Below are 15,363 nucleotides of genomic sequence, written 5' to 3'. Positions count from 1 at the left end.
GAGACTGGGGTGGGGAGGGGGAGAGAGAGAGAGAGTCAGAGATAAGATATAGGATTCATACACTCCTCCTCCATAATGAATCAGTGTATTTACTTAGAGCAATCTGCTCCTGTAAAATGGCCCCACTCAATCGCTCCGTCTTCTCCGCAGCATCGTTGTCTCCCCCCCCGCCCCCCCTTCCCCACCATCCTTGTTTTCCTCCCCATCCCCCAAAGGTAATTGCTCTTACCTGAGCCACTGTAATGGATCCTGGATGAAGTATTGACCGTGGCCTAGATTTGATTAAGGGGCTGTAGGGCAGAACATGTCTTTAATGAAAGTGAGGAATCAGCATTCTCTGTGCTGCGGCTGCTGCAGAGAGGCTGGGCCGCCACGCAACGTGCCTCACACACATGGCACCTTGATTAGGCACTGATTCCCAGCAAATCCAGGGGCGGGCCGTCATGTCCGCCGAATTAGGAGGAGGAGGAGTTTGTCCTTTAATAGTTCCTCGGGCATATACCGTTTTTTTTTTCTCCGGAGGCTCGTAATCGTTAAAAGATTTGAGGGCGTTCATTCGCTGCGGATGCTTGGCTGTTTTGCTTCCTCGCACTCTCCGACTCAATCGCACAAACAATCATTCACCTTGTTGCTCATTCACCTGATACACTAATTAATACACTCAATCAATTTCTCCTTCGTATAGAAGAGGTCAGCCGTTATCAGTTTGAATTTTAGCACTAGGGTTAGTTGCATTAGCTTCTCTCATCTTCTCCCTTAAATTGCCTTTTTGCCCGGCGTTGAGAACTGATTGCATCTCGGGACGGAGATGAAAGGGAAGTGGCGAGCCCCGCTCGGTTCTTCTTTGAGCGCGCAAATGGACATAATCTAAAAGGCGAGTATTAGCATGCTTAAAAGACACCACAGTTATGACGAACGCCATTTGCCAAGGCTTAATGTGATCGCCGGGTAAGATGATTCACTTTGAATCCGTTTAATCAGCCGCGAGTGTGCGTTTTCAAATAACCAACTGTCTGTCGCCGCCGGGGGTAACAACTTCAGATCTGTCGGGGGAGTGGGGGTAGAGTAACAGATGCGTCCAATCACAGAGCGCCTAAACCGGACAGACGGCAAGGCAAATATTATTCGGTGGAGTGACGGATCAGATGTCAGAGATAGTTTGTGCAGGGTATTTTGGCGTCCTTGCTGAACCGTATGTTTGAAACAATGGGGTGTGACTTAGACGCGGCAACATTGTGGTTTGCTCATTGACTAGGAAAGTCAATGTGCCCTTGGACTGCATGCCTGCATTAAAGTCATTTGTGTGGTTCAGGTAATGGGCTTGCCACCATCCTTTTATACATCAACCCCCGTCCGATTGCCGATAACAGGCTCTCCTAATGCACTGCGAACTTTGACCCCTTCTCACCACACTCGAGCAGTGGGGGGTCATAGGATGTTGTATTTGTGTTGAACATGGTTGTCATCGTCGATAAAATAAAGATTTTCTGGTTGATCTGTTCAATATCAGCAGCACAACTAGGCATACATATAATGATATTGATCGGGCGGAGAGATCACCGCGAGATGATTGGTCCGGACGTTTATTGACTCGTTCATCACCTGAAACGAAGCGTTATTGACAGGCCTCGTCCTCCTCTCCGCTTCCTTCACAGACCTGGATGACCCGGTGGTGACGGTGCACCAGAGCATAGGAGAAGCCAAGGAGCAGTTCTACTACGAGAGGACCGTGTTCCTGCGCTGCGTGGCCAACTCCAACCCGCCCGTGCGCTACAGCTGGCACCGAGGGAGGGAGGTCCTGTCCCAGGGCTCCGACAAGGGCGTGGAGATCTATGAGCCATTTTTTACACAGGTAAGGCAGAGAGGCACCTTGTGGATTAGGATGATCAAAAATAAAGGCTGCGTGTACGACGTTATACTGTTCATACAATGACAGTCAGAGGTCGTGCTCAGGGAAAGACCTAACGGAGCGTTAGGCAATCAACTCACTTTATCGACCCCCCCCCCCCCCCCCCTCAGAAGCGTCTAGGGACGATGTTAAATACTATAATAATGCTGCTTTGTCATATGAGTTTTTGGCTTGACAAGGAGACAAAGCTTGTTGTAGCTGAAATGCCTTGCAATGCTGGCCACTCACTCGTAAAACACCACCCTCTATTCACCTTATCCTTTGCCCATACAAGGACGCTTCTGCATGACGTCATTTTCTAATCGTCTTTCCGGTTTTAGACACGGAAGTAGATTACGCCTACGGTAGTCATTTTTAGACTTGCCAAAAAGCTGTTTTCAAGCAACAACAAAAAAAACTGTTTTAAAGTTTTAATATTTTTCGGGTGAGAACGTAACATATATGTGACCAGTTTATCAGAATAACGCCTATTTGGAAATATTTAACGAGCAGCGAGGACTGGGAGCGCTGGCTGTGCTGGCCGGTCGGACTAGCTAGCTATCTGTCAAACCCCACTGTAGGCTACTGGCAGTGAGAAAACACTGTCGACGTGCTTTTGTAACTAATGTTAAATGCAGACCGGGTACAGCCATCGGCTCCTCGCAGCAGTAACGCTATGAACATGTAACTGAAGCTTAATTCTGAATGTTGCCAAACTTCATTCATTATATACTACATATTACTAGTTACCTTCATTTGAAAGTAATAAGTTACTTTCCAATATCACTGTGTGTGTAGAGTAACTCATTACTTATTACACTACTTTTGCATTACTTTCACTGTAATAACAGCAGTAGCAGAATGACATCAACCGTCTTGAAGTCAATCCAAAATTCTAAATGTTATCCTTTTCCTTTGTTATTGTCATCTATAGTGGTTATTTATTTGCATAAAAACACACAGTTTGATTAGGAAATTATTTTAATATGTGCTTTGATTAAAAAAAACATAGCTCAATTTGTAACTTGAGTTACTTGACAAAGTAACTGGTAAATGTTACTGAAATCCTATAAGTAATAAGTTATATTACTGAGTTACTGCTAAAAGTAATATATTACATGTAATGTGTTACTTTTGTAATGAGTTACCCCCAACACTGGTGGGAAGAGTGTTTGCTTCAAAACAAACTATGAGCTGTAAAGGGAGTTTTCAAAGGCCAAAATCTCAGCACCTGCTGAATTGTTATTGATCAAACGCCTGTCAATACATTGCAGTTATAATAAGGTACTATTGCGCTATAGGGCAGTACAATGAGTTCTTTTTGGTCCACTTTAGCACACTTACACAGAGAGAATGAGATCTTCACATTCACTTCACTCAATCGTGGGTTTTCTTTGCAATTTGATCGTTGAAAAACCTTATAGAAAAAAGCGTTAGTACGCACCCTCCAAAGAACTGATTTAGAATGAACATTCTGTCACTAGCGAGGGAATCGTAGTTTTTTTTAATTTTGAATTGAATCTGAAGTGTGAGCTGATTGGGGTGGACAGAAAGAGATTTCGAGGTCCATGAGAAGCCGAGAAAAAGACGCGGCAGAGTGGAAAAGGAGCCATGAGAAATGGAGAGAGAAAGAAGGAAGCTAAAGTGATGCTCGTCCAAATGGAGAAAGATGGCTGGGAACTAATGGAGGAGCCTGGAGAAGCTTGCCAGACGTGCCTCAAAAGACACTCCCCCCTTCCCCATCCTGCTCTTAGAAACCTCCTTGCTCCTTCCCTCGCAGGCTGATCCTGCTCTCTATCAGAATCTTAATTGGGTCGTCTGGAAACTTGTGCGCCAACCCGAACCGAGATTAGCTTTGTGTGTGAGCCCAACCCCCCACCCACATCCTGGCCGAATTACGAATAATATGTTCATCATAACTGGCTAATAACAGTATTCTTCAGCAATCTTATTTGAACTCAGGACCACGGCAACCACAGGCAATTAAATGAGACATTTCCACCCGAGCCAACTTCACTCCACTGGGTCCAGTCGAGTCTTGTCAGGCCTCTATTGGCTCCAGTCACATTTGTCTTCCTTATTCTTCTTTGTAGCCCCTCCCCTTTCTTTCCCTTGAACCTCCCTGCGCCTCTCTCCTCTCTCCTCCCTCCTCTCTCCTCCCTCCTCCCTCCTCCCTCCTCTCTCCTCCCTCCTCCCTCCTCCCTCCTCTCTCCTCTCTCCTCCCTCTTCCCTCCTCCCTCCTCCCTACTCTCTCCTCCCTCCTCTCTCCTCTCTCCTCCCTCCTCCCTCCTCTCTCCTCCCTCCTCCCTCCTCCCTCCTCTCTCCTCCCTCCTCTCTCCTCTCTCCTCCCTCCTCTCTCCTCCCTCCTCCCTCCTCTCTCCTCCCTCCTCCCTCCTCCCTCCTCTCTCCTCCCTCCTCCCTCCTCTCTCCTCTCTCCTCCCTCCTCCCTCCTCTCTCCTCCCTCCTCCCTCCTCCCTCCTCTCTCCTCTCTCCTCCCTCCTCCCTACTCTCCTCCTCCCTCCTCCCTCCTCCCTCCTCTCTCCTCTCTCCTCCCTCTTCCCTCCTCCCTCCTCCCTACTCTCTCCTCCCTCCTCTCTCCTCTCTCCTCCCTCCTCTCTCCTCCCTCCTCCCTCCTCTCTCCTCCCTCCTCCCTCCTCTCTCCTCTCTCCTCCCTCTTCCCTCCTCCCTCCTCCCTACTCTCTCCTCCCTCCTCTCTCCTCCCTCCTCCCTCCTCCCTCCTCCCTCCTCCCTCCTCCCTCCTCTCTCCTCTGTCCTCCCTCCTCCCTCCTCTCTCCTCTCTCCTCCCTCCTCCCTCCTCCCTCCTCCCTCCTCCCTCCTCCCTCCTCGGCATACCAAATGTTTCCACAGGCCCAAAGCTGAAAATGCAGAGGTGGCATTTCAAACGCAGTGCATGCAGAAACAGGTTGATAATTAAGCGCGACCCAGAGCTACGCGTACTGTAGGAGCCCGGTCCTTTCTGCTGTCTGTTACTCTCTCTCTCCCCATCATTTCCCTGCAGAGTGCCAGCATAAAAGCAGCATAATCACGGGGCTATAATGGAGCCATTTCGCTCGCTCGTCTCTTAATAGCAGCCGATGTGTTTTGCCCGTTTTGTGACGAGAAAAGGGGGTGTGATGTTTCCTTGGTGGTGCGAGGTTCTTTTGAAGCAGGCTGTCTCTGGGTTATTGGAGGAGGTACCCAGGCCTGCTAGCAAGAGGAGCTCTCGACACACTTATCGTGACATTTTTCTTCCACCACATTCTTCTTCACAGTCTCCTCCTCGCTCTCACACTCCATCTTACGGTCGTATTCCTCACCGACAGCCACAGTCCCATTCCCCAAGCCGCTGCTCAATCTCTCCATCAATATGTCCGTCAAGCCCTCGGTCCAATTCTGTGTAGTCGTGTGCTCGTTCGTCCCTTCCATCGCTCTCTCTCTCTGCCCCGTCACATCGCTGAAAGATTCTCATTCCAATCTGCTGTGAGCGGAGCTCACGCCGTGAATACCACCACCAGACCTCATCTTCTGATCACTGTCAGATGCGGAGATGAGGAGGTGACTGTGAATACCACCAGACCTCATCTTCTGATCACTGTCAGATGCGGAGATGAGGAGGTGACTGTGAATACCACCAGACCTCATCTTCTGATCACTGTCAGATGCGGAGATGAGGAGGTGACTGTGAATACCACCAGACCTCATCTTCTGGATCTTCTGTCAGATGCGGAGATGAGGAGGTGACTGCGCAGCAAAGGAAGTGGGGTGTGTGGGGGTCCATTCCTAATCAAACACAACAATTAAGTGATCCATGAGCCTCATTGGATATGAAAGACAATGAGAGGAAGGAGAGATTGCCATGTTGTGAGGACTGGCGGGTGGCTGACTCATGTTTTAATCCCCCCCCCCCCCCCCCCCCCCGCCGAGGAGGAGGAGTCAGTCAGATCAAAGGCTCACATCCCCACATCGCAGCACTCTGGGCGGGGCTTAGGTCTGCCGGGCCAAGATGGAGTCAAACTCACATTCTCAGTGAAAGGGCCCTTTCTGCAAAGGGGACCCCCTAGTGTGCCCTTCCACATAGGCCCATTGACTGCAGGGTTAATCCACGCGTCGGTATTAAACAAGAACGACATTAATCTCCTTGGAAAATTCCAGCATTGCAACGTTTTTCATAGTGAATTTACAGTAATATCTTTGAAGTCTGCTACCTTTAGAAGAGCATGTTTTTTTCTTCATAATTTGGCTCCATTAAAACGCAATATTCATCTCTTTGACACTTTAGAATGGTTTGGCCTTTTTCCCAGTACCCAGACCCAGTCTTTTTTCACATTTGTGTGTTTTTTTCTTGACTTGATTATGTGAAATGTTTTTGCACACATTTGCACACCAGTGTTGGTTTGATCTGAGCTGCAGGGGGAGACAAAGATCTTGAAGCTGAAGAACCTGCGGCCTCAGGACTACGCCAACTACAGCTGCATCGCTTCTGTCAGGAACGTCTGCGGCATCCCCGACCGCAGTGTCATCTTCAGACTCACCAATAAGACAGGTCATCTATACTGTAGTAGACAGTTGTCGTTGACTTCCACGCATGCTAATTGTGTTGGTGTCTCAAGTGAAAACACGTTAGTGCTACAGTAGATTTCTAAAGTTGCATTCATAAACAGACACGTGGGATAGATGCATGGAAAATTACAAATTGTCCTCGACAGAATTCATTTCATTTACAGTCATTTCAATGTTTATTTGACAGATAGTGAAAAAGAAGTAGAAAATCCGCACACTGATTTGCAGCTCCCAGAGTATTTTAATGACTTAAAAATTTGACAGATACACACACATACACAAACATAAAAAAAAAATCACATCACATACAGTAAAGTCAGATATCATAATATTTATAGGCTAATCTAACTTGCAATGTTTGCCTCTACAGTAGATTCCTCAAAGGAGATCCTGTAGCGGTCATAATCCATCCAAGGATCACAATCCACTGCTGAGCTTTCATGGTCTCCTAATCCTCTCCACCTCCACAGCCTCGCCATCCATCAAGCTGCTGGTGGAGGACCCCATCGTGGTGAACCCTGGCCAGACCGTATCCCTGGTGTGCATCACCACAGGCGGAGAGCCCACCCCCATACTCAACTGGGTCAGCAGCAACGACAGCCTGCCGCAGAGGAACGTGGTGAAGGGAGGCACGCTCACACTGCCGGCCATCACCTCCGACGAGGCGGGGGTCTACAGCTGCGTGGCCAGCAACAACGTGGGCAACCCGGCCAAGAAGTCCACCACCATCGTGGTCCGAGGTGAGAGGTGCTCGGGGACAGTGGGCGGTGGGGATGGCGAAGGAATGAAATGTTGATGGTAATTGACTGTAAAGGAGGAGAACATTTATGACAGAATATTTGCGGGTAAAAACGAAGGGGTGTGGAGAAGAGAAAAGGGGACAAAGAGGACAAAATACAACATTAAGTAAGTTGAAGAGAACAACTTATAATGCAAAAATAAAATAATGTATTTAAGCTAAGCTATTCAATCAAAAAGTGTACATAAGGCTATATTATAATACATTATAATACAATTAGAAGTGGTTTTTCATCCAGAATACCATACAGTATGTATGGCATTGAACATGGTGTTGCAGGCTTGTTAATTTACAGCAATTTACATATATTATTGATATTTATATCGATTTCGATTTAATGTATTCAAAATATTGATTCATATCTCTCAGACGTGAAGTTCACGGTGGCCTCTTACAGTTTGACCTTAACACTCACAGAGTGTATCTCACACTTATGACGCGCTCTGGCTACTTAAGACACCGTCAAGGGCAACAACGCTTGAGCCAAACGACTGTGAAGCCATTCATTAAACGACACTGATTAAAAGAGTGGTTACAGCAATTAAGAGAGAGCAGACCAGGCTAGGCTCGTTAGCGGCTGTTTGGCCATCAGCACGACAAGAATTTTGCTCCCAACGCTTTTTCCTTCCCTCTTAAGTGACACTAGGAGGCAATGGGGGCATCTGATCTTGCTGTAACTCATTACGGAAGAAGTAGCCGTGATCAAAATACCACTTTTTTCATGCTTGTTGAAATTGACACTGCCAATAGAGAGCGTTGATACCAAGACGAGTTATGAGTCTTCACGATGAACATTCCGACGGAGGCAAGTATCCCCTAATTGGGGTGTCACTGCCAATGCTGGGTTCCCGTATAATTTACCAAGACGAGTTAAAGTAGTCATCATCCCAGTAGTCATCTCAGTCAGTAGTCTTCACTGACTTTACTCAATTACCCCAAAATTGTATTTTTACTCAATACAGTTTATTCTGATTCTGATTCATCCCCAGTGCTCGAAGTAAGGAAAACAGCCTGTCCGTGAAGGTGTGTGAGAAGGTGTACATTTGTGTTTTAGTAGCTCTCTCCACTAAGAAAACATCACACAGGTTTCTTCAACGCCCACGTTACGAAGTGGTTCACTCATCTCTGTGGTGTCCACCAGCTCTGCAGACGGGCTTTGCACAAGCTGTGGCCACATGAGGGAAATGTTTGAAAGCTGTCACGACAGACAGGGCAGGAGGAGATCCTCCTCTGAGTGCAGACTGCAGAGAAGCTCAGATCCTGCTGAAGCTCTCTGATCTCTCTCCCCAGTAACAAAGCCTCACACAGGTTCTTTAACAACGAGTTACAGGTTCACTCTGTGAAGATATGTCCTTAACAAAGTGGACACTCGTGTGCTCGTCTCACCAGCTCTGCAGACAGGCTTTGCAGGAGCTGTGGCCACACGGCGGCAGGACATGATTTTGAAAGATGTCACAGGAGACAGTTAGAGAGCTTTCTCTGATCTTGAAGCCATTTTGGATCTCAGTGAAGCTGAAAATAGCAATTGTGATGTCACCAGGGATGTCACCAGTGATGTCATCAGTGATGTCACTCGTGCAATTGTGATGACATCAGCGATGTAACTAAGCTAGCTCTCATTCGAGTTAGACTGCCATGCAAGCTAGCAAGCATAAGTATGACTGTATGAGCCCCCCTCCCAGAGCCCCCCCACAAACAAATTCCAATTTAACCCCTGGTTATGCAGAAGATGCATGAGAGAATCAACTGTTTCGTGGCGTTAAAGGGAAAGCTGATACCACGCTTGAGAATTAAAATGGTTTGTGACTAGGTTTGTATGTGTGCCATACAGTAGTCTGACTGGCTTGAAGCAGCATGGTGGACTTACAGGTAGCTCTCCCGACCATTTCAGTCGGTGCCGGATGGAAATCCCATTCCGCTCCCTGCAAGCTCTGCGATTGGCTCCGACCCGCTCTGACTGACCGGCTGCGACCATACAAGGATTTCCCTTTTCCGCTCCCTCCGCGTTGAATCTGTGGATCTCAAATGCTTCTGTTGCTGGGCGTGTCGAATCTGCCGATCTCAAATGCCCGCGCCACTTTGAGACAATAACAACAGCAGCAGCGCTAGCCACTAGCTCGTTGCTACACGCTGAAAACGATTGATGCGGATTGTGCAATGAAGCCGGCCTGCATGGTACTTTTTGGTGGATGGCTGTAAAGGTATTAAACAGAGCCTTTCTCCTCGCTAGTCCACAGTGCAGCTATTACCAGCCAGACTCTCTCCCCGCAAGCCTCCTCTCTCTCCCGCTGCAGGGAGACTGTGTGTGACATAACACCCAGTCCAACACCCTGAATGTGAAGTTGCAGCAGCCTCACAGCAGCTGATTAAAAAGATCCCTTATCCTTCCAAGCAAAACATTATATTAGTATTCATCATGAGAGATCCATATGCAACAGGGAAACTTCCTGCCGTCTTCCCTGAGAGCAACACACACGCACACACACACACACACACACACACGCACACACACACACACGCACACACACAGAACACATTAAAATCACAATTTGGCAGATTGTCTAATTTTGAGTTTGATCGTTTCATCTTAGATATGATGCCACAGCTCCACCCTCAGGCTGCCTGTGTACTGAGCCTGTGCACAAGCCCCTACTGTATCTATGCAGCCTCCTCTCTCCTCTGAAAGTGTTCCCACATGATGACTTTAGGAATGAGGGGGTTGAGTTACATCAAAGAAATGCTACTTGTAGTTGTCGCATGGAAGGAGAATAGGTGAGGGAGCCCTCTATGCAAAATAAATACCATGCAGCCACTCTAAAGTCATGCAGTAGGCCTGCGAAGCAGACAGTGTTCGTTATATGGGACTTGGTAAAACATGTACTGGAGAGACTTCTTTCCCCCCATTATTACGTTGCTGCTAATGGGCTATTGTGCACATTGCTTGGCCCTTGTATTAGCACAGTCGCAAATTCTAATTAATGATCGCTTCGACAGGAAACTCTCAAATCAAGTGCGTTTTCCACACTTGGAAGGGGGAAGGGCCTAAATGATATCACCAATCAGTCACTCATGTCAATTAGTGTCCTCTAGAGAGAGAGTGGCGTCAGCGGAGGACCAAAATGCGAGACTCATTAGCCAATGAACAGCCAGGAATGGGTCTCGCGCTACGTTTGCATGCTAAAATAAAGCTGATAATGTACACTTTGATTCAAGGGGGGAAAAAACCCTTTCAGAGTACAACACAAACTGTCTATTTTGCTGCAACTCGACAGTGCTGCTTAATCCAGGACCTTACTTCCTGGAACTCTTGAGAGTAAAAAACTGGTCCATTGGAGTGAATGGAGATGTCGGGACTCTTCTATCTACACGGCTCTGATGTCAATGTGACTTAAAGCAGCAAAATGCGTGTTAAAAAATCTGGCATGGACTGAAAAAAACACAACCAGGAAAGAGGGAAAGGAGGCTCAGATGACATAGCGAAGAGATAGCAAACGCTCTCCTTAAGCTGTGTTCACACCGAGATATTTATTATTCGCTCTGTCGCTTGATTCAACCCTTTGGAATCGCTCTGTCGCTGTGATTAAATCGCTCGTCAACAGGCACACGAATTGACGGACATCTGGGGGCTATAACGTTACGCAATGTCATGATGTTTGTCCACTACGAGCCACCGTAGCTGTTTACAAGCTAAGCCTATCAGCGTGCTCCTAACGTGAGTTCTATACCGGTAGTACAGACTTCACTTCATGTCAGCTGTCAGCCTGTCAATGCGGTTTGTTGCCACACAATAAACCAGCGGTTTGTTCCAAGCCAGTGTGATCCTTGACTCACTCTCAACACGGCAGCCAATCAGCGTTGAACAGCGAGCGACTGATGCCAGCGTAATTTCGCTCGAGTTGGGATATTTCATCTCGAGCGACGAGCGTATTTTCTCCCTATCGCTCTGTCTCTGTCGCTCGGACGCCCAGCGATTTTTCTCCCGGGCGAATATTCGCTCAATCGCTCGTTTGCATTGACTTTGTATGTAAACTCGACGCCAGCGAAAAACTTGAATAGGTCGGTGTGAACGCAGCTTTAGACTGATGAGTCTTATCAATGCAACTCAACAGCCATCGTGGTTCAAAAACCAGCCAATTTGGAGAAAAAAGGGAGGAGTCCAATGACATCATCATCACCGCTCAATAGGACACTCCTGAGGAAGATGAGCCATCGCACATTTCGATGTGCCTCGCTCTCCTGAATCTGACGCCCTGTCGCTCATGCAAATTAGATTTTCGGATCAACGGATATAGACAATCAAACATCTCAGTGCTACTTCAGGATCAATACAGACAATCAGGGAAGGCGGAGGGGCTTAAATGACATAACCGATCAATAGTAAGTAAACTCTCCCCCGAGTCCCACAAGCCCAGCAGCATGCATGACAATGGGAGTAGATATTAGATGATGAAAATAAATTACATTTTGGGGACGGACCAATGGGACCGACAGACTGGCAGACCAGAGAAGGCCATGTTGTTCTGTTGTTCTCTCTCAAAGTGGTTTGAAACTCTTTTAGGAAAACATCGTTTTTCATATTCATTCAAATATGAAAATTGTGTTTCACTTTGAGTTGTGCTTTACTGACTAAAGTAGCGTTTTATTGACTCAACACTTTGAAGTGGGGGGAGAGGAGGAACATTCAAAAGAGGATAAGCTAAGCCGGGCTTGAGGCTGCAGCACAGGCAGACCTTTCTTGCTGCATTTGTGTGTGTGTGTGTGTGTGTGTGTGTGTGTGCGCGCGTGTGTGTGTGTGTGCGCGCGTGTGTGTGTGTGTGTGTGCAAGACAGTACACACACACATATGTTCACGTACACATCTGTGTTTCTGTTTGATTCCTACCGTTATGCATGTTGACTTGAGTTTTCAGAAAATGTTGATTTTTGACTACCAAATATTCTTCAATACACAAAACCGTATCAATATTTAAAATATGTAAGAATGCACTAGCAGTGCACTGGAAATTGTGTGTGTGTATGTGTGCGTGTGTGTGTGTGTGTGTGTGTGTGTGTGTCTACTGACTATACAGTAGAAAACAGATGATATAGTTTCCGCTACATTGCATTCATTTTGCACGGGCAGCCTGTGTGTCTGTGCTCGTTCACCCGCTGTAGTCCTTGAGAAGCCCTCTCAAATGGCTGTTGCCAAAGGGGGCCGTGTGTGTGGATCCACAGACACATCTCTCCCCAGCAGATGGTCTCTTCTCTGGCCATACTGTCCCACCAGCCAGACTGCCTTCCAGGGTCTTGGCCGTCTCCACAGCCAGGCCGGCAGGCTACTGGCATCGCATCGTCCCGCTGACAAGATCCTTTTTATGGATTAGCGGTCCACGACCCGTCTGCAAATGCAGGTCAATGTCCTGCACTTGTTGGCTACTTAGCCTAGCGTCTATGGTGCAAATCGTAGGGTCGCGTTTGGCAGAGAGACTCCACTCGCCGTTGTACTGTATCTGGTGTGACATTGTAAAGACACACAGCCGTGCTTATCGAAGTGCTGGGTTCTGGTTGGGTGTCTTCTTTGATTTTATTTTTATTTTTTTTTGCTATTGGGTATCAAATATGGGAGTGGACAGCTCCACGTTGGAGAGATGGTGATTTGAGGCAGAACTGTCCGTGCATGCTGTTGGTGAAATGGGCAGCTGGCCTGGCGTTTATTTTCACGTCTCTCTCCACGCAGTCGACTTGGTGCATGTGTTCCCCACGTCTGTGTTTCCACACAAAGCAATGTGTTTTCCCTGTGTGTGACGTGCACTGTGTGTGTGATGTACACTGTGTAGAGGAATGAGTGTGTGTGTGTGTGTGTGTGTGTGTGTGTGTGTGCGTGTGTGTGTGTGTGTGTGTGTGTGTGTGATGTGCACTGTGTGTGATGTGCACTGTTTGTGATGTGCATTGTGTAGAGCAGGGGTGCCCAACCAGTCGATCGCGGTCTACAGGTCGACCGCGGACTGACCCCAGGTCGATCGCGTCAAAAATCGATTATAAAAATAAATAAAAAATAAATTAAATAATCAAATAAAAATATAATGGAAGTACATGCAGTTGTTTATTTTAATTATGGATCATAATACAATGCAATTCCAAATGCACTTTTATTTTAAAAGTAGCAACACAGTGAGAAAAAGGAAAGTGAGAAAAAATAAATCATGTATTGGGGAAAAAAAGTGATGCATCGATTTAAGATGCATCAATAATCGTAATCGAATCGAATCGTAGCCCTCTGAATCGTAATCGAATCGAATCGTGAGGCCAGTGAAGATTCACAGCCCTAATGTCAAGTGGTTGTGGGACAACGTGAAAGTGTTGTGAGGTTAGTTACTGCAGGCTGGAAACGATGTGTGTGCGTTTGCGATGTTGAAACTGGACTGGTAGATCTCGGGAGGCTGGCTACTTGAAAAGTAGATCTTGGGTCAAAAAAGGTTGGGCACCCCTGGTGTAGAGGAATGTGTGTGTGTGTGTGTGTGTGTGTGTGTGCGTGTGTGTGTGTGTGTGTGTGTGTGTGTGTGTGTGTGTGTGTGTGTGTGTGTGTGTGTGTGTGTGTGTGTGTGTGATGTGCACTGTGTGTGTGATGTGCACTGTGTGTGATGTGCACTGTGTGTGATGTGCACTGTGTAGAGGAAAGAGCGTCGCTGTAGCTATCAAACATGCAGAATCAAACACCACCGTGCTGGCGTCAGATCCTCTCCACAATTCCACCGGGAGTTCTTCACAATTGCAGGTATGAGGTGTTTACCCTCAAGACAACCATCTTTCCAACCTGCTAACATACTGTACACACAAACTACACTCAGACACACACACACACACACACACACACACACGCAGGCATGCATGCATGCACGCGCACACACACACACACACACACACACACACACACACACACACACACACATGTGTGCACACACACACACATGCATGCATGCACACACATGCACACACACACACACACACACATGCACGTGCACACACACACACACACACACACACATGCATCAGAGTCCTGCACCGGGTCGGGGTTCCGCGGGGCCCCGCCGGGTACCCGCAAAAAAACGCGGGGGGCGGGTATAAAATACACTTCTGTAAATTGGTGGGTCGGGCGGCGGGTAAAAATTAATAAATGCGGACGGGCGGCGGGTGGAACAACGACAACGTATGAGCCTTGTATGTTTTTCTGTTGCACTCAGATGGAGGCAGGGGGTGTGTCTGGCAGGGGGGGGTGTGTCTGGCAGGGGGGGTGTCTGGCAGCTGGTCTGACTCGAACAGGAGAAAAGTTTCTGATGCACGTTTTCGCAGTTTGTTTACATAACCGGCATCGTTTCAAGTATGCGCATACTGTGCAATGTGTGACGCTATATGGACTGCACAAAACATTCAAAACTCAGCTGCGGTCAAGGTGATTGATTGGAGACAATACGAGTCGGACAGATAATATAGTAGGCTAACGTTAGCTTCCAGTCAAACATACACACTGGCTGTTTTCATAGCAACAGGCAAGAACATGTCATGGATGGATAGCGTGAAAGTGGAGAGGTCTCATCCCAACGTGGATTTACGTTCCTCCAACAGCAATCATAAAGGCAGTATGGATTATACCGGACATATTGGAAATAGCTGGTAAGTCACTTTGCTTGCTGTAACTGTCTGTGTGTCTGATAGCAGAGCTATCCACCTGGTTAGTGAGCTAGCAGCTGCTAAAAGCTAATTAACGTACATCAGCTGACGAGTCTCGGCCAGAAAGACTGCTGTTCGCCTCTCGTGTGAAACGGTGGCAGTTTCATTAGGTTCACTACAAAATGTTTGCACTGCAGATTAACGGTTATTATATATATGCGGTTCCGGGTCGGGGGGCGGGTCTCATGTCTGCGGGGCGGGGTGGGTTGCGGTACTGATTGATCATATGTGCGGGTTCGCGGAGCGGGGTCGGTACTGCACGTCGCGGGGCCGGGCGGAACCGGGTCTTGAAAATCAGACCCGCGCAGGACTCTGACATGCATGCACGTGCACACACACACACACACACAAACACACGCATGCACATGCACACACACACACACACACACACGCATGCACGCACGCACACA

The 15,363-nt window shown here is 47.6% G+C and overlaps 1 protein-coding gene across 1 annotated transcript in view; it reads left to right on the top strand.

The window, feature by feature from the left end:
- LOC310782225 (MAM domain-containing glycosylphosphatidylinositol anchor protein 2) overlaps positions 1 to 15,363 on the top strand; it is a gene marked incomplete at both ends in the record, with an annotated part of 178,161 nt that overhangs the window by 26,985 nt on the left and 135,813 nt on the right. Inside the window, 3 exons of the mRNA XM_083642908.1 lie at positions 1,656 to 1,852; positions 6,299 to 6,431; positions 6,919 to 7,188. Coding sequence (XP_083499034.1) covers positions 1,656 to 1,852; positions 6,299 to 6,431; positions 6,919 to 7,188 — 600 coding nt within the window. The remainder of the gene's footprint in view (positions 1 to 1,655; positions 1,853 to 6,298; positions 6,432 to 6,918; positions 7,189 to 15,363) is intronic.

Source organism: Poromitra crassiceps (assembly GCF_964638095.1).
Source record: "Poromitra crassiceps genome assembly, chromosome: 9".
Classification (NCBI taxonomy): Eukaryota; Metazoa; Chordata; class Actinopteri; order Beryciformes; family Melamphaidae; genus Poromitra; species Poromitra crassiceps.
This window is presented reverse-complemented; position numbering and strand designations above follow the sequence as displayed.